This window comes from Ovis canadensis, chromosome 26 (assembly GCF_042477335.2).
Source record: "Ovis canadensis isolate MfBH-ARS-UI-01 breed Bighorn chromosome 26, ARS-UI_OviCan_v2, whole genome shotgun sequence".
NCBI classification, from domain to species: Eukaryota; Metazoa; Chordata; class Mammalia; order Artiodactyla; family Bovidae; genus Ovis; species Ovis canadensis.
The window spans coordinates 50,356,500-50,377,429 of record NC_091270.1 but is presented as its reverse complement, the minus strand read 5'-3'; the positions used below and the strand labels follow the sequence as shown (position 1 = coordinate 50,377,429).

Sequence of the window (20,930 nt, the reverse complement as noted above, 5' to 3'; positions counted from 1 at the left end):
TTATTCAAGAAGCAGAGTAATGAAACGGAAGCTGAGATACCTCAACAGGTAAAATTTCTTCAATGGACAAAGAATGAGGAAGTTCACAGATGACCTTCTCACCCACGTGGTGATAGGGATTTACTCTTAAAAAGTAAAGACGAAGGAAGGAACAGTGAGGCTAGTGATACAGAAGCATATGCATTAGTCCTCCAGGGAAGAGGCAGGGCTTTTTCAAAGGAGTGGGGTGCCTACATTTATCAATCCTTTTTGAACAATAATGCCCATTTATGGGCACTGGTAGGTGTGTCATTTAACACTCTAGGTAGTAAAATAAATATATAATGAGACTCACAGTCTCTTGGAGTTCTGATTGCTCACCATCTTGGACCCAGCTATTTATTTCTTTCTTTTATTATTTTTGTTTGTTTACTTTTTTTCATTTCTTTGTTGCTTCCTTTCTTATCTCTGGACCCTTTACTTTAGAGATTTATGGTAACTCTTGCTAAATGTGCAGGGTGATAGGTTTTGAGCAAAGACTGGAGCAAATTTTGAGCAAATATTGGGGCAGCTTTGCCAGTGGTATTTGGTAAATGATGATTCTCATAATATACAGCAGTTTTGTAAGTTTGAGAGAAAGGGAGATGAGAAAGCTCTGGTCAGAGGGACTTGCTTGCTGGGTCCCATGGGACTCTAATAATCACAATTGAAGAAGTAAATTCTTGGCCAGCTGTCTCCCCAGGACACTGCACAGAGAGGAGACTGAAGCACATCCCAAACTTCCTGTGAAAGTGGCCTATTACCATGTCCAGGGGATTTTGTCTGAAAGGGAAACTTCCTGTTTGGCACACATCTTACAGCCCTTGGTGATTCTCTCAACAAACAGAGCCCAGTGGGCCTAATGTCACCTCCCATTTACTTTCTCCAGTTCCTGAAGAAAGCACCCCAAATTTTGAGAATGCTACCCATCATTCTTCTCTATATTGCCTTCCTCTGTTGACCTGCGGAACGTACGCTTACACTCAGAGGCGTGTGTAATTTGCATACTTTAAAGGCTGCTAACTGAAGGTCGGGTTTCCAATCACCTCAATCTTAGGTGCTAAGTCAGGTCCTTCATTTTAGGACATTGACAGATCTGATCATACCCTTAACAACTCAAAGACACTGATAATGAAATTTGCTGATGCTTGGACAATATGAAAAATTTCAAAGAAAAGCAAAATCTAAGATCGTCTTGAATGACTAGATTCATCTTGTTTATCGCCACTCCTTCATGACTGGGAGAGATGACTGTTTTGTCTAGAGTTAGATAAACAAGAGACAATTAAGTTAAATGCAGAAACAACAGAATAGATTCCAAACAAAAGAATAAGATAATATATCATAAAATGACCATAATCAAATGGATATAAATTAATTACCCAGTAAAGAATTCAAAATAATATACTGAAAGATGCTCACCAAGATAAGAAGACTGGATGGACAATGTGAGAACATAAAACCACAGGAAATATAAAGAAATACTGCATGGAAGTCAGAGGACTGAAGAATGCAAAACTGAACTGAAATATACAATAGACTATTGTAGTGATAAACTAAAAAGAGCATAGAAAGGATTAACAAACTCAGCAAAAGGAAAAATGACTGCACAAACATTAAGGTAAGGGAATTATAAGACAACATCATGTGGACCAATAATCACATTATATAGGTTCCAGAAGAGTGAGAAAGGGACAGAAAACTTTTTTGAAGAAATAATGGCTAAATTGTTCCCTAACTTGGGAAAGGAGACAGATATTCAGATTTAAAGAGCCCAGAATTGTAAATAAAATGAATTCAATGAGACCCACACCAAGAAACATAATTAAAACATCAAACATTAAAGACAGGAAGTGTCTTAGAAGCAGCAGCTTGTTACATACAATGGAACATGTTATAAGAACAGGAGGAGCTTTGACAGCAGTCACATTGCAGGCCAGTAGGTAGTGATATGGTAAATTCACAATGCTGAAAGAAAAAGACTACTTTTACCAAGCAAAGTTGTCATTCAGAATTGAAGAGAAGAGATAAGAGTTTTACAGATATGCAAAATCTAAAGGAGTTTAACACCATTAATCCAACCTTAGTAGAAATAGTAAATGGAGTTCTTTAGTGTTTAGAAAAGGTACTAATTAGTAAAAGGAAAACATAAGAAGTATAAGTCTCAATGGTAAAAGTAAATATATACTGAAATTCAGAATAATTGAATAAGCAAAGTAAGCAATTGGGCTTCCCTTGTGTCTAAACTGGTAAAGAATCTGCCTACAATGTGAGAGACCTGGATTTGATCCCTGGGTTGGGAAAATCCCCTGGAGAAGGGAATGGCTACCCACTCCAGTATTCTGACCTGGAGAATTGCATGGACTATATAGTCCATGGGGTTGCAAAGAGACAGCCATGACTGAGTGGCTTTCACTTTCACTTTCAAAGCAGGTAATTAAAGGTAACATGGTTTGCATAAAAGTCAAGAGTCATGAAAATTACAACTATAATATTGTCATAAGCTATATGTAACATTAAAAGTTATGAAATGTCATACAAAGCATAAAACCTGTTGAGGAAAATAAAGTCAAAATATAGAGTGCATTCAAATCTTTGTTATCTACTTAGACTGTGAGAGATATATATTGTTATGTGCAAGCCTCATGGTAACCATAAAACAAAAACAAAACAAAAATCAAACCAAATCCATAACCAAATAAAAAAGTGAAGCACAAAAGAAACTACAAAGTGGCCAGAAAAGAAGGAGCAGAATGACACTAAGTCCATGGAATCAATAATCACTTTTAAAGCAAATGTATCAAATTTTCCAGTTAAAAGACAGGATGGATGATGAATGAGAAGCAAAACCCACCACTCTCATACCTACAAGTGATTCCAGGCAGGTGTAAGGACACACAAACTAAAAGTGAAAAGATGGAAAAAGATATTCCATGTAAATAGAAACCCAAAGAAAGCTGGAGTGACTATACTAATATCAGATAAAATGGACTTTAAAACAAATACTGATAGTAAGAGATAAAGAAGGGTACTGCTTATTGATATCAGGAACAATACAGTAAGAAGAAATAACATTTATTAATATGTATACACTCAACATTTGTTGTTTTTATTGTTTCATTGTTTAGTTGCAAACTCATGTCCAACTCTTTTGCAGCCTCATAGACTATAGCCCACCAGGCTCCTCTGTCCATGGGATTTCCCAGACTAGAATACTGGAATAGGTTGCCATTTCCTTCTCCAGGGTATCCTCCTGACCCAGGGATCAAACCCACGTCTCCTGCTTGGCAGACAGATTCTTTACCTATGAGTCACAAGAAAACCTCCACTCAACACAGAATCAACTAAATACTTAAAGCAAATATGGACAGGAATAAAAGGAGAAACAGACAGTAATATAATAATAGTAGGAAATTTTAAGTACCTATGTATTTCATCAGATAGACCATCCAGGCAGAATGTCAAAAAAGAAACATTGGCTGTAATGAAACCTTAGGCCTGATAGATTGACCAATATTACAGAACATTCCACCCAACAGAAATAGAACTCACATTCTTCTCAAATGTATTTGAAGCATTCTCCTGAATAGATCATATATTAGACCACAAAACAAGTTTCAACCAATTAAAGAATTTCGAAACCATATTCAACATCTTTTCTAACCCCAATAGTATAAATTTGGACATAAATTAAAGGAAGAAAATTGGAAAACTCAATAATATGTGAAGACTAAACAAGGTACCAATAAATAACCGTGTGCCAAAAAAGAAATAAAAGAAAACTCAAAAAGGACCTTGAGAGCAACAAAAATGGAAATACAACATACTGAAATTTATGCCATGCAGACAAAGCAGTTGTAAGTAGAAGTTTATGGTGATAAATCACGATTTCAAGGAAAAGCTAAAAAACAAAAGCAAAAACCATTCTAATCTATACTAGAAAAAAGAAGAACAAGTGAAGTCCAAGTTAGTAGATGAAAGGAAGTATCAAAAGTCACAGTGAAAATAAATGAAATAGAGACTAAAAAGGTAATAGAAAAAGATCAGTGAAGCCAAGAAATCGTCCTCTGAGAAAATAAACAAGATTGACAGACTTTTAATTCAAAACTCTTCAAAAAAAAAAATAGCAAAAAGACTCAAATTTTAAAAATTAAAAATTAAAGACAATATGTTGCAACTAATGCTACATAAAATGAAAGATTTTAAGAGACTATTATAAACAATTATACATGAACAATTTGGAAAATCTAAGAGAAATGAATAATAATCTAAGAACATAGAACCTTCCAATACTGAATCATAAAGAAATACAAAACTTGAACAGGTTGATTACCCATAAGGAGACTGAATCAGGAATCGAAAAGCTTCCAGCAACCAAAAGTCCAAGACCACTAGTTTCCCTGGTGAGCTATACAAAACATTGAAGAAGAATTCCTATAAATCTTCAAACTCTTCTGAAAAATAGAAGAGGAGGGAAATCTTTCAATCAGTATTTTATGAGGCCAGCACTGTTTTCATACAAACAAGGATAGCATGAAAAAAAAAAAGAAATGTTATGGTTTTGATGAATTTTGATGCAAAAGTCTTCAGCAAAATATTAGCAAGCCAAATTCAACAGTACAGAGCCATAGGTAAGGTGTTGGAGGAGTAGGTGGGTGTGGAGTACATCTCTCTCCATGGATGATGCATCAGGAATACATCTTCAGTTGCAGAAGTTCTCTCAGAACACCAGTTGAAAGTGGGCAGGAGTCCCTGACCACTGAAAAGGAATGTACAGATTGATGCAAAACTTGGCAGGACAAAGGAAGGAGGAGAGTGATAAAGACTGAGCCTGCATCCAGGGTATAAGGGAACTGAAGCATCAGTCAGATCCTCACAGCAGGGCAGTATGTTGGGACAGTGGAGGCTGCAGGAGAATGCAGCAGCTGATCTATGACAGTCTGAATGGAATGAGAACCACATAGACAATCCTTGGGGCAGCCCCTCCCTTCCCTGGACAAGGACACAAGTCTCCTGGAATGTGTGGCAGCTGGGAGCTGGAGCCTATAGACTGGAGAGCAGTCTCAGGGTAAGGTCTGTTGTTGACTATGGGGAAACAACTTGAGGGGACGTCAGGGAGGAGATTGTGGTGGAAAAGGCCAGACAGCTGGGGAGGCAAGGCGATACTGCTGAGTCATGGGCAAGGGGTGGAAGCCATCACTGTGGCCACTCTCCCCACATGCCAGCACCAGCAGCTGACCAGTTGGGGAAGACCCAGGGAGGGTGGCCTTTTAAGTACCTGATGCACTGAGCAATAGAGAAGGACCCCAGCCAGGGGAGCCCTTTAAGTACCTGGTACAACAATAGAGAAAGGACCCCAGTCAGGGGAGGCACTTAAGTGCCTGACATGCTGAACAACAGAGAAGGACCAGCCAGAAAGTCTCTTTGAGTGCCAGCTGCCTGAGGCTAGAAAAAGTCTATAACTGCCAAAGCTCCTGCTCCTGAGTCTGCCAGGGCCCCTGCACACTTGGCGCTGCCAGAGTCCCTGCAATCCAAGCAGCTGCACCACCTCCATTCTTAATTCTCAGTGAGGCAGAGGTGCCAGAGGCTTGAAAAAATCCTAGTAGCACCATATCTCCTGTACCAGTGGCTTCTGGCTCCCCTGGGTACCTGGCACTGTTAGAGGCCCTGTGTTCCAAGCTGCCACATCACTGCTACAGTAGATCCCCACTGCTGCAGAGCTGCCAGAGGCTAGAGAAAACCCAAAGAGAACCATGTCTCCTACTCCCCTGACCTCCAGCTCCCCTGCACACCTGGAGCTGCCAGAGCACCTGCGATCCAAGCAGCTGCACCACCTCCACACCTGGGCCTCCCTGGAGCAGAACCCAGTCCTCCAGGGCAGCCTCGGGAGCAAACTCCTGAGGACAACCCACATGTAGAGGTGGAGATAAAACCACAATTGAACCCCCGGGGCAGTGTGGCCTGGGAAGTGGATTGAAAACTTTCCTATCACCTGTACAAGCTGCAGATTAAAGCCAAAAATTCATCTAGGCAAACTCTGTGTCTTTGAAATGTATAAAGGGACAATGAGAATTCCCACAGAACAGAAGACACTAACTCTGGCAGCTGTGGACATTGGAGGCCAGAATACGCAGCTGTAGGGCCAGAATCTGAGCTGTCCTGATAGCAGGTCCAGAGACCAGCTCAGTATTGGAGGGCATCCTAGGGATGCAGAGGTGGACTGTAACTCACAGCGAGGAAAAGGACACTTGACAACCAAGATCAGAGGAAAACTATTATTATTATTATTATTTTTATTTTTATTATATTTTGATTTGTTCTCCAAAGACATACAGATTGCTAATAAACATATGAAAAGATGCTCAACATCACTCATTATGAGAAAACTGCAAATCACAACTATAGTGAGTTTAAACCTCACACCAGTCAGAAGGACCGTCATCAAAAATCTACAAATAATAACTGCTAGAGAGGGCATGGAGGAAAGAGAAGCCTTTTACACTGTTGGTGGGAATGGAAATAGATACAGCTGCTATAGAAGACAGTATGGAGATTCCTTAAAAAGCTAGGAATTAAACTATCATGTGACCCAACAATCCCACTACTGCGCATATACCTTGAGAGAGCCATAATTGAAATCGACCCATGTACCCCAATGTTCACTGAAGCACTATTTCTGATAGCTGGGACATGGAAGCAACCTAGATGCCCATTGACAAATGAATGTTTAAAGAAGCTGTGATACATAAATACAAATGAATATTACTCAACCATAAAATGGAATGCATATGAGTCAGTGCTACTGAGGTGGATAAACATAGAGCCATTAAAACAAAGTGAATTAAGTCAGAGAAAATGAAGTATCATACATTAACATATATATATGGAATCTAGAAAGATGGTACTGATGAAACTATTTGCAGAGCAGCAATGGAGACACAGACATAGAGAACAGAATTATGATCTCGGGAACAGGGACGAGGAGAGGGTGGGACAAATGGAGAGAGTAGCAAGGAAACATATTCACTGCTGCTACTGCTGCTGCTAAGTCACTTCAGTCGTGTCCAACTCTGTGTGACCCCATAGACGGCAGCCCACCAGGCTCCCCCGTCTTAGATTCTCCAGGCAATAACACTGGAGTGGGTTGCCATTTCCTTCTCCAATGCATGAAAGTGAAAAGTGAAAGGGAAGTTGCTCAGTCGTATCCGACTCTTAGCGACCCCATGGACTGCAGCCTACCAGGCTCCTTCGTTCATAGGATTTTCCAGGCAAGAGTACTGGAGTGGGGTGCCATTGCCTTCTCCGAACATATTCACTACTATATGTCAAAGAGCTAGCCAGTGGGAATTTGCTGTATGACTCAGGGAGCTCAAACCAGGGCTCTGTGACAACCTAGAAGTGTGAGATGGGGTGGGAGGTGGGAAGAAGGTTCAAGAGGGAAGGGACACATATATATGTGGCTGATTCATGTTAACATATGGCAGAAACCAACATAATATTGTAAAGCAATTATCTTTCAACTAAAAATAAGTAAATTTAAAAAAATTCAACAGCACATTAAAATGATCATGTATCATGATAAGGGCTTCCATGGCAGTGCTAGGGGTAAAGAATCCATCTATCAGTGCAGGAGACTTATGAGATGAGAGTTTGATTCAGGCTCAGGAAGATCCCCTGGAGAAAGGCATAGCAACCCACTCCAGTATTCTTGCCTGGAAAATCCCATGGACAGAAAAGCCTGGTGTTCTTCAGTCCTTGAGGTCACAAAGGGTCAGCCAAGATCGAAGTGACTTGGCATGCACACACACATAACATGAAGAGAGTGACTTGTTTCAAGGGTGCAGGAGTGAGTCAACATCTGTAACTCAATATGTTATACCCCATTTACAAAAAAATGATAAAAATATATTCATCTCAATAAATTAAAAAATATTTGAAAAAACTCAAATCCATTTATGATAAATACTCTTAACAAAGCAGACATGGTGGAATGTGCTTCAACTTAATATGGTTATATATGACAAACCACAGCTAACATCCTACTCAACAGTGCAGGGACTTCCCTGGCAGCCCAGTGGTTAAGATTCTGAGCTTCTACTATAGAAATCACGCATTCAGTCCTGGTCAGGAAAAAGGGATTCTGCATGCTGCATGGTGTGCCCGAAAACAAAAAATATGCAAAACAAACAAACAAACAAAAATGTAAATATGGATGATTTCCTTCTAACATCTGGAAACGAGACAAGGTTGCAAGTCTTGCCATTTTTATTCCAAATGGTATTGAAAGTCTTAGGCAGAGCAGTTAGGTGGTAAAGATAAGTTATCTAAATCAGAAAGGAAAAGTCACTATATGCAGATGACATGACTTTGCACATAGTAGAAAACCCTAAAGTTCAGTTCAGTTAGTTCACTTGCTAAGTCGTGTCCGACTCTTTGCGACCCCATGAATCACAGCACACCAGGCCTCCCTGTCCATCACCAACTCCCGGAGTTCACTCAGACTCAAGTCCATCGAGTCAGTGATGCCATCCAACCATCTCATCCTCTGTCATCTCCTTCTCCTCCTGCCCCCAATCCCTCCCAGCATCAGTCTTTTCCAATGAGTCAACTCTTCGCATGAGGTGGCCAAATTACTGGAGTTTCAGCTTTAGCATCATTCCTTCCAAAGAAATCCCAGGGCTGAACTCCTTTAGAATGGACTGGTTGGATCTTCTTGCAGTCCAAGGGACTCTCAAGAGTCTTCTCCAACACCACAGTTCAAAAGCATCAATACTTCAGCACTCAGCTTTCTTCACAGTCCAACTCTCACATCCATACATGACCACAGGACAAACCGTAGCCTTGACTAGATGGACCTTTGTTGGCAAAGTAATTTCTCTGCTTTTCAATATGCTATCTAGGTTGGTCATAACTTTTCTTCCAAGGAGTAAGCATCTTTTAATTTCATGGCTGCCGTCACCACCTGCAGTGATTTTGGAGCCCAAAAAAGTAAAGTCTGACACTGTTTCCATGTTTCCCCATCTATTTGCCATGAAGTGATGGGACCAGATGCCATGATCTTCATTTTCTGAATGTTGAGCCTTAAGCTAACTTTTTCACTCTCCTCTGTCACTTATCAAGAGGCTTTTTAGTTCCTCTTCACTTTCTGACATAAGGGTGGTGTCATTTGTATTTCTGAGGTTAGTGATATTTCTCCCGGCAATCTTGATTCCAGCTTGTGCTTCTTCCATTCTGGCATTTCTCATGATGTCCTCTTCATATAAGCTAAATAAGCAGGGTGACAATATACAGTCTTGATGTACTCCTTTTCCTATTTGGAACCAGTCTGTTGTTCCATGTCCAGTTCTAACTGTTGCTTCCTGAACTGCTTATAGGTTTCCCCAAAGGACTCTACCAAAAACTGTCAGAAGTAATAAGCATATTAGGGAAGTTACAGTATGCAAAGTTAACATATAAAATACTTTGTATTGCTATATACTAAAAACAAATTATCAGAAGTAGACATTAAGAAAGCAATCCCATTTACAATAGCATCAAAAAGAATAAAATACTTAGAATAAATTTAAAGGCCAGGAAAGTGAAAGATGTGTACAGAGAAATATAAGACTTTGATGAAAGGAATTAAATAATATGGGAGGAAACAAAAAAATATTTCACGCTCATTTATTGGAAGAATTAACATTATGGAGAAGCTCAATACAGTCAACAAAAACAAGACCAGGAGCTGACTGTGGCTCAGATCATGAACTCCTTATTACCAAATTCAGACTCAAATTGAAGAAAGGAGGGAAAACTGCTAGACCATTCAGATATGACCTCAATCAAATCCCTTATGATTATACAGTGGAAGTGAGAAATAGATTTAAGGGCCTAGATCTGATAGATAGAGTGCCTGATGAACTATGGAATGAGGTTCGTGACATTGTACAGGAGACAGGAATCAAGACCATCCCGATGGAAAAGAAATGCAAAAAAGCAAAATGGCTGTCTGGGGAAGTCTTACAAATAGTTGTGAAAAGAAGAGAAGCAAAAAGCCAAGGAGAAAAGGAAAGATATAAGCATCTGAATGCAGAGTTCCAAAGAATAGCAAGAAGAGATAAGAAAGCCTTCTTCAGAGATCAATGCAAAGAAATAGAGGAAAACAACAGAATGGGAAAGACTAGAGATCTCTTCAAGAAAATTAGAGATACCAAGGGAACATTTCATGCAAAGATAGGCTCGATAAAGGACAGAAATGGTATGGACCTAACAGAAGCGGAAGATATTAAGAAAAGATGGCAAGAATACACAGAAGACCTGTACAAAAAAAATCTTCACAATCTGGATCATCACGATGATGTGATCACTCATCTAGAGCCAGACATCCTGGAACGTGAAGTCAAGTGGGCCTTAGAAAGCATCACTACGAGCAAAGCTAGTGGAGGTGATGGAATTCCAGTAGAGTTATTTCAAATCCTGAAAGATAATGCTGTGAAAGTGCTGCACTCAATATGCCAACAAATTTGAGAAACTCAACAGTGGCCATAGGACTGGAAAAGGTCCGTTTGCATTCCAATCCCAGAGAAAAGCAATGCCAAAGAATGCTCAAACTACGGCACAATTGCACTCATCTCACACGCTAGTAAAGTAAAGCTCAAAATTCTCCAAGCCAGACTTCAGTAATACGTGAACTGTGAACTTCCTGATGTTCAAGCTGGTTTTAGAAAAGGCAGAGGAACAAGAGATTAAATTGCCAACATCCGCCGGATCATGGAAAAAGCAAGGGAGTTCCAGAAAAATATCTATTTCTGCTTTATTGATTATGCCAAAGCCTTTGACTGTGTGGATCACAATAAACTGTGGAAAATTCTGAAAGAGATGGGAATACCAGACCACCTGACCTGCCTCTTGAGAAATCTGTATGCAGGCCAGGAAGCAACAGTTAGAACTGGACATGCAACAACAGACTGGTTTCAAATAGGAAAAGGAGTACATCAAGGCTGTATAATGTCACCCTGCTTATTTAACTTCTATGCAGAGGACATCATGAGAAATGCTAGACTGCAAGAAACACAAGCTGAAATCAAGATTGCTGGGAGAAATATCAATAACCTCAGATATGAAGATGACACCACCCTTATGGCAGAGAGTGAAGAGAAACTAAAAAGCCTCTTGATGAAAGTGAAACAGGAGAGTGAAAAAGTTGGCTTAAAGCTCAACATTCAGAAAACGAAGATCATGGCATCTTGTCCCATCACTTCATGGGAAATAGATGGGGAAAAAGTGGAAACAGTGTCAGACTTTATTTTTTCAGGCTCCAAAATCACTGCAGATGGTGATTTCAGCCATGAAATTAAAAGATGCTTACTCCTTAGAAGGAAAGTTATGACCAACATAGATAGCATATTGAAAAGCAGAGACATTACTTTGCCAACAAAGATCCGTCTAGTCAAGGCTATGGTTTTTCCAATTGTCATGTATAGATGTGAGAGTTGGACTGTGAAGAAGGCTGAACACTGAAGAATTGATGCTTTTGAACTGTGGTGTTGGAGAAGACTCTTGAGAGTCCCTCGGACTGCAAGGAGATCCAACTAGTCCATTCTAAAGGAGATCAGCCCTGGGATTTCTTTGGAAGGAATGATGCTAAAGCTGAAACTCCAGTACTTTGGCTACCTCATGCGAAGAGTTGAGTCATTGGAAAAAACTTTGATGCTGGGAGGGATTGGGGGCAAGAGGAGAAGGGGACGACAGAGGATGAGATGGCTGGATGGCATCACCGACTCGATGGACTCGAGTCTGAGTGAACTCCGGGAGTTGGTGATGGACAGGGAGGCCTGGCGTGCTGCGATTCATGCGTTCGCAAAGAGTTGGACACAACTGAGTGACTGAACTGAACCGAACTGAAAGTATCCATATAAGGACTGGAAAAGGTAAATCCTTACCCCAAATTCCAAGAAGGGTAGTACTAAGAAATGTTCCAACCATAGAATAATTGCACTCATCTCTCATGCTGGTAAGGTCATGCTTAAAATCTAGCATACTAAGCTTCAGTATTATGCAAACTAGGAACTCTCAGATATCCAAGCTGGGTTTAGGAAAGGCAGAGGAACCAGAGATCAAATTGCTGACATTAGCTGGATCAGAGAGAAAACAAGGGAATTCCAGAAAAATATTAACCTCTGTTTCACCAGTTGGGCCAAAGCCTTTGACTGTGTGGATCATAATAAACTGTGGAAAGCTCTTAAAGAGACAGGGATACTAGACCATCTTACCTGCCTCCTAAGAAACCTTATGCGGGTCCAGAGGCAACAGTTAGAACCCTGTATGGAACAACTTATTGGTTCAAGGTGGATAAAGGAGAATGACAAGACTGGCTGCTGTCACCCTGTTTGTTTAAACTATAGGCTTAACACATCATGAGAAATGCCAGGCTGAATGAGTCACAAGCTGGATCAAGATAGGTGGGAGAAACATCAACCGCTTCAGATATATGGATGATACCACTCTAATGGCAGAAAGTGAAGAGGAACTAAGGAACTAAAGAGCCTCTTGATGACTGTGAAGGAGGATAGTGAAAGAGCCAGCTTAAAATTAAATATTAAAAAAACTAAGATCATGGCATCTGGCTCCGTGACTTCATGGCAAACATAAGGGGGAAAAGTGGAAGTAGTGACAGATATCCTCTTCTTGGGCCCTAAGGTCTTTGCAGATTGTGGCTGGAGCCATGAAATCAGAAGACAATTGCTTCTAGGCAGGGAAAAAGTGAAGTCACTCAGTCGTGTCCAACTCTTTGGGACCTCATGGACTGGGGCTTACCAGGCTCCTCTGTCCATGGGATTTTCCAGGATAGGGTACTGGAGTGGGTTGCCATTCCCTTCTCCAGAGGATATTCCCAAACCAGGGATCAAACCCAGGTCTCCCACATTGCAGGCAGATGCTTTACCGTCTGAGCCAACAGGGAAGCTGTGTCAAACCTAGACAGTGTGTTGAAAGCAGAGACATTACTCTGCCGACAAAGGTCTGTATAGACAGGGCTATGGTCTTCCCAGTGGTCATCTACACTTGTGAGAGCTGGGCCTTAAAGAAGGCAGAGCACCAAAGAATCGATGCCTTCAAACTGTGGTGCTGGAGAGTCCGTTGGACAGCAAGGATATCAAACCAGTCAATATTAGGGGAAATCAACCCTGAATAGTCATTGTAAGGACTGAAACTGAAGCTGAAGCTCCAGTATGTTGGGCATCTGATGCGAATATCCAGCTCATTGAAAAAGTCCCTCATGCTGGGAAAGATTGAGGGCAGAAGGAGAAGAGGGCATCAGAAGATGAGATGGCTGGATGGCATCACCAATACAGTGGACATGAACTTGGGCAAATTTTGGGAGATGGTGAGGTACAGGGAGGCCTGGCATTTTGCATTTCACAAAGAACTGGACACAACTGGCTGACTGAATAGCAAAAATCTATATTATCCAAATCAGTCTGCACATTCAATATAATTCCTATTCAAATTGCAATGATACTTTTCCCATATATAAAATCAGTTCAGTTCAGTCGCTCAGTCATGTCTGACTCTCTGCAACCCCATGAATCATAGCACACCAGTCCTCCCTGTCCATCACCAACTCCCGGAGTTCACTCAGACTCACGTCCATCGAGTCGGTGAAGCCATCCAGCCATCTCATCCTCTGTCGTCCCCTTTTCCTCCTGCCCCCAATCCCTCCCAGCATCAGGGTCTTTTCCGATGAGTCAACTCTTTGCATGAAGTGGCCAAAGTGCTGGAGTTTCAGCTTTAGCATCATTCCTTCCAAAGAACACCCAGGGCTGATCTCCTTCAGAATGGACTGGTTGGATCTTCTTGCAGTCCAAGGGACTCTCAAGAGTCTTCTCCAAAACCACAGTTCAAAATCATCAATTCTTCAGCGCTCAGCTTTCTTCACAGTCCAACTCTCACATCCATACATGACCACAGGAAAAATCATAGCCTTGACTAGACAGACCTTTGTTGGCAAAGTAATGTATCTGCTTTTCAATATGCTATCTAGGTTGGTCATAACTTTCCTTCCAAGGAGTAAGTGGCTTTTAATTTCATGGCTGCAGTCACCATCTGCAGTGATTCAATTCTAAAATTTGAATAGACCCTGAATAGCCATGGTAACCTTGAGAAAGAACAAAATTGGTGACACCATATGCCTGATTCCAGGACTAAGACAGACAAGATACAAATGAGCAGTGAGGATTTGTGTCAGAATATAAGAAGATGTTCAAAGAATTTGGATGTATGCTTATGGACACAAAACAGTTTTAAGGAGTCTTCCAACAGGCAAATCTAGGACAATCTGCAAGTCATATGTTATGTTAATTAAGGATTAAAACACCTTTTAGTGTACTAGGAAAATTTGAGTCCATATTCATATAAATACATGAAAAATTATTTTGAAGTGAAAAAATATATTGCACAGATATGTTAAAATAAGGTTATAAAAGATATACATATACATAGTGAATATATTGAAAATAGAACTAGAAAAGTTATCTATACATAAAACTTCTCCCTCAAAAATTATTGAGATAAGTAGAGAAAGAGATGTTGGAGTATAGATTTTAATCACCTAATCAAAATGACTTTTTTCAAAAACATAACAAGTTGGAATCATGTGCTGTTAGGATGCAATGGAGCACACAGACTCCTCTTCTGTGATGCATTTAACAAGATACATAACCTCAGTCTAAGCATTGGGAAACATTTCATAAACCTAAACTGAGGCACATTTTCCCAAATAATCAGCCTGAGACTATAAAACTTTTGAATTTCAGAAATGTCACCAAAAAAATGTAGTCAATTAAACTAAGGAGATAGGAGTACTAAAGGCAGTGGTTGGTTCTGAATTGGATCTTTTTGCTGTAGAGTGCCAGTACCGTGATGAAGGGGAAATTGGAACCTGATAAAAGAATTAGATGTTAACAACATATCTTTGTTTCATGTTATTGAAGGTCTGTTTTAAGAAAATTCAGTTCTCTGTAAGAGTTATGCATTGAAATTATTATTATTCAACTGGTTTAGGAAACAAAATTTGTTTCTCATGTCATTTCTCTAAGTATGAGTTTGTTACTAATTTAAACAAAAACCCATTAAACAGTGTACTAGAAATATGGAAATATCAAACTAGAGAGAATCTGGAGTTTATGTATTCTATATGCTTCATGTTGAGCTGTTTTAATTTTGTTACCAAAATAAAAACAATTCTGACTTTTAATTAATTCAATCAACCATTGTGTTTATTCTTTCAGTTTTCTATATTATCCCTAGTAGGTATCATTTTCTTAATAATAATTAGTTCTTCTTACTATAATGATTATAATCTTGACAGTGTTGTAAATAATGAGGATAGTAATAAAGAGTAAGTTGTACTTATATAGAGCCTTTTTGTCAACAAGCACTGTTTTTTTAACATATTCTCAATCATGCAACCTCCTTAACATCCTCTACTTATTATACTGTTATATTCTGTTATACTGAATTTGAATAGAAATGGGCTTATTTTTTATTACTAATTGAATTAAAAATAAAGCACTCTCCACTTTATAGCCACTTGACAATAGCCAAGCACTCTTCTTGGCTATTCTGTAAATGAAGAAGTAAATAATTCACAGCATGTTATAGAAGAGTGTTACTTTGATACTGATTTTATTCCTTTTAACTAAGAAATATAATTTAATTTCAGACGTTCCCATGGCATAAAGTTTTTTAGCAGTTGCAGCATAGATGAATTTAAACATACAACTTCACAGCCTAAATTGGAATGTCTCCAGAATCAAACAGTTCCAAAAGTGTTTCCACAAGGAAGAATCAATTTGTGGCAATGGAGTTTTGGAACCACCTGAACAATGTGACTGTGGTACCTAGGAGGTTAGTGAAAAAGACTGATATTTGTTTTTGTGTTTGTCACATAATCTTACAAATGTAGATGTGACATATTTTTTTTAATTGTTCCATATAGTCAAACATCAAAGATGGGAAGCTGTGGGGCATATGATAACTGGCTCATCCAGAATTTGAAGTTGAACAATCTAAGAATAGGGTAAATGGAGCATGGGTTGAATGAAGATTTTCCTTACTGTGTAAAATTACCCATCTTTCTGTATCATAAACATCAGTTCCAACAGGAGTATAATTATCACCTAAATTATCCATGAATTCCTTTAAAGTGACTGATTTAAATCACTGAGTTATTAAATGTATGCTGTTGTTCACATCTTCAACTTCTAATTTCAGTCCTTGCATGGGGGGAACTTCATTCATTTTAGCTTGGTTTCAAATTGAATTAAAGAACAGAGACATCACTCTGCCCACAAAGAACCATATAGTCGAAGCCTTGGATTTCCCAGTAGTCATGTATGGATGTGAGAGCTGGACCATAAAGAAGACTGAACACCAAAGAATTTATACTCTCGAATTATAAAGTTGGAGAAGACTCTTGAGAGTCCTTTGAACTGCAAGGAGATCAAACCAGTCAATTCAAAAGAAAATCAACTCTGAATAGTCATTGGAAAGACTGACGCTAAAGCTGAAGTTCCAATACTTTGGCCACCTGATGCAAAAAAAACCAACTCGCTGACAAATACCCTAATGCTGGGAAAGATTGAAGGCAGGAGGAGAGGGGGACAACAGAGGATGAGATGGTTGGATGGTATCACCAACTCACTGGATAGGAGTTTGAGCAAGCTCTGGGAGATGGTGAAGGACAGGGAAGCCTGGCACACTGCAGTCCATGGGGCTGCAAAGAGTCGGACACGACTGAGCAACTGAACTGAACTGATAGGTTAATGGATTATAATAAAGGCACCACCACATCTGTTACATTCCAGTGTCGTGTTATTTTTGGTCAACTCTCATCTCTCATTTTGGAGTAGCTTTTTATGAATATTCTTGAGCATATTAACCACCTCAGTCAGTTCAGTCACTCAGTTGTGTCCGACTCTTTGAGACCCCATGGACTGCAGCACACCAGGCTTCCCTGCCCATCATCAACTGCAGGAGCTTGCTGAGACTCATGTCTATCGAGTTGTGATGCCATCCAACCATCTCATCCTCTGTTGTCCACTTCTCCTCCAGCCTTCAATCTTTCCCAGCATCAGGGTCTTTTCCAATGACTCATTTCTTTGCATCAAGTGGCTAAAGTATTGGGGTTTCAGCTTCGGCATCAGTCCTTCCAATGAGTATTCAAGACTGATCTCCTTTAGGATGGACTGGTTGGATCTCCTTGCAGTCCAAGGAACCCTCAAGAGTCTTCTCCAGCACCACATTCCAAAAGCATCAAATCTTCGGTGCTCAGATTTCTTTTTTTTAATATAAATTTATTTATTTTAATTGGAGGTTAATTACTTTACAATATTGTATCGGTTTCTTTTGGACTCTGTGGGAGAGGGTGAGGGTGGGATGATTTGGGAGAATGGCATTGAAACATGTATAATATCATATATGAAACAAATCGCCAGTCCTGGTTGATGCATGATACTGGATGGTTGAGGCTGGTGCACTGGGACAACCCAGAGGGATGCTATGGGGACGGAGGAGGGAGGGGGGTTCAGGATGGGGAACACGTGTATACCTGTGGTGCTCAGCTTTCTCTATAGTCCAACTCTCACATCCATACATGACTACTGAAAAAACCATAGCATTGACTAGATAGGCCTTTATCAGCAAAGTAATATCTCTGCTTTTTAATATGCTGTCTAGGTTGATCATAGCGTTTTTTCCAAGGAGCAAGAGTCTTTTAATTTCATGGCTACAGTCACCATCTGCAATGATTTTGGAGCCCAAAACTGTAAAGTCTTTCATTGTTTCCATTGTTTCCCCATCTATTTGTCATGAAGTGATGGGACAATGCCATGATCTTAGTTTTCTGAATGTTGAGTTTTAAGCCTACTTTTTCACTCTCCTCTTTCACTTTCATCAAGAGGCTCTTTAGTTCTTCTTCTCTTTCTGCCATAAGGGTGGTGTCGTCTGCATATCTGAGGTTATTGATATTTGTCCCGGCAATCTTGATTCCAGCTTGTGCTTCATCTAGCCCAGCATTTCTCATGATGTACTCTGCATAGAAGTTCAATAAGCAGGGTGACAGTATAAAGCCTTAACGTACTCCTTTCCCAATTTTGAACCAGTCTGTTGTTCCGTGGTTGGTTCTAAGTGTTGCCTCTTGACCTGCATACAGATTTCTCAGGAGGCAGGACAGGTAGTCCAGTATTCCCATCTCTTTCAGAATTTTCCACAGTTTGTTGTGATCCACACAGTGAAAGGCTTTAGCATAGTAAATGAAGCAGAAGTAGATGTTTTTCTGGACTTCTTGCTTTTTCTATGATCCAGTGGATGTTGGCAAATCTAGGTCTTTAGTCTAGATTTCCATTATACATTGAGTGCTGTCAAAATATACTGTCTACTGCAGGCTCTCTCCTTGATTCTAGATTTTCGATATTAGGCTATCACATCACTGATTTTGTTTTATTTTCCCCAATATTAATATTTAGTGCAGGTTTAATATTCCATCTTCAGTAAATTCACTTGCTGTTTTTCATTAACATGTTTATATGTGAAGCATAACACATTCTTCTTGAAGAAACATGAAAAAGAAAAAATGATTATTATCTGCTTCTTATAGATATTACAAGTGTTAAATAAGAATAGAATCTGGAATATACTTTAGTAATATGCCATTAGTGTAACTGCATTATGTTTCATTTTATAAATGACATTATACAAGTATCCAGGTATAATAAAATATCAGTAATAAGTTACTATTCTATAAGAAAATAAAAACTTAATTAATTTTGGCAGAAGACATATATTTCCCTTATAATTACATTTACAACATACTGCTCAAAATACTTAATGTAAAATAAAAATACATATATGTAGATATATATTTATATATATAACAGAACATTTTACCCCTTCACGTATTTACTGGGGTTAATGTGGAAGAAAATATTATACAGAAGCTCTTGGAACAAATCACGAAAGAAAAGTGGCAATTTTCAGATTTCAGAATATCACAGTAATAAAAATATTTTTTAAAACCTGCCAAAATAGAAATAAGTTGTCATGACAAACTGCAAAACAATATAAAATATATTAGTGGCTAGGGGCTAATATTATTAGTAAAAAGTGCTTAGCAATAAAAGAAATAAATAGAATATCTCAAAGAAAAGTATGCATAAACATATAAACTAAATTGTGAAGATATATGAAATTGAAACAGATATAAACATGTAGTTATTTGTGCCTATTCACTTTATTCATTTTAAAATATTACTTATCAATATTGTTTTGGTTTAACCTCCAATTAAAATAAATAAATTTATATTAAAAATAAAATGAATTTTTTAAAAAATATATTACTTATCAGTCCTATATCACTCTTACACTAACTAGAAAACTCTATAAAAAGGAAATTAATGTGTATTATGAAAGAATTCTTAACATTTTTAATTATTTGAACTAATAACTTTTAGAATCAATCTTTAATATACAACAGCTAAAAAGTGAAAAAAAATTTCTTTGAAAAGACACAACCACAATATGTTGTTGTTATTTGGAAACCTCTATTTTGTCACATCCAAAAATGTTTAATAGTCACAGAATATCTTGAGGAGAATTGATAAGAGAGATAAATAGTTTCCTAGTAGCTCAGATGGTAAAGAATCTGCCTGCAATGTGGGAGACCCAGCTTCGATCCTGGGTTAGGAAGATCCCTTGGAGAAGGGAACGGCTACCCACTCCAGTATTCTGGCCTGGAGAATTCCATGAACAGAGGAATCTGGCAAGGCTACAGCCCATAGGGTCACAAAGAGTTGGACACGACTGAGCAAGTAACGCGCACGTGCGCGCGCGCGCGCGCGCACACACACACACACACACACAAATGAAAAAAATCTCAAAATATATTGTCCATATATTTATGAACACAAAAAGATTGAAGTAAATTGCATTACATTTTTAACAGTCAAATTCTTGAACATAGAATCCTGAATGATTTCATTACCACATTTTTCTATATCAAAATACGTTGTCTAGGTGAAGTGGTGTTAAAAATAGATAGACATAAAAATTATACTGTGATTGTAATTAGAGACATGGCTTAAGATATTATGACAATAAGTAAAATGATTTGTTCAAAATTACTTAACTTGATTACCTTTGCTTTCAGACATGTGAGTATAGTAAATGCTGTGATCCTTTAAACTGTGTACTGAAAGCAAAGGCAGACTGTGGTTCTGGACCATGTTGTGGAAAAAACACTTGTAAGGTAAGTTTTCGAATATTACCTTATTTTCTTCCATGAAATTCCTGCTTTTGTGGGCTTTTTAGCTTTTTTTCACACAATTTTTACTCATCTTTCAAATATATAACCGTATGTTCCTGATTCATCCACTGTTGAGTTCAGAATTGAGAAGTCTTTAGATCTTTTCCAATCAAATTTTTAGCCCTACCTCTAACCTCATTGTTTCAATCCCTACTCAGAACTCATCCTATTATGCCATTTAATAACAACTTCAGGTAATCTGGGTGTTGTGAGTTCCTCTTGGTCATAATTGAATGTAGCTCCTCACAATCTACTTATGACAAAATTATGAATAAGCCACCCCTCACACACTTGAGATACAATATTTGAATAAACAGACAATTATAATTGTATACAATTATACAATTATAAGTAACCCCTCGCTTTGGAAGTAGCAGAAAAAAGGAATCCATAGGGAATAGTCAGCAATATGTAGCATATCTAATACTGAAGATTAACTTTGTGAATCACTCATTGAATCCTTGACTTCCCTTGGGAAGTTTTCCCTCAATTTTCCTTCATAACCACCTCTGATAGGACCCTGGGTAAGAGCTCTGTTCTAGGGAGGGCTTCATTTCGCCTTTTTGTGTGTTAC

The 20,930-nt window shown here is 38.8% G+C and overlaps 1 protein-coding gene across 1 annotated transcript in view; it reads left to right on the top strand.

Annotated features, from left to right (window-relative positions):
* Window positions 1-20,930, top strand: part of LOC138430928 (A disintegrin and metallopeptidase domain 3-like) — a 120,176-nt gene that overhangs the window by 65,820 nt on the left and 33,426 nt on the right. The window contains 3 exon segments of the mRNA XM_069572948.1: window positions 15,719-15,841; window positions 15,843-15,903; window positions 20,201-20,299. Of these exon segments, the coding sequence (XP_069429049.1) occupies window positions 15,719-15,841; window positions 15,843-15,903; window positions 20,201-20,299 (283 nt within the window).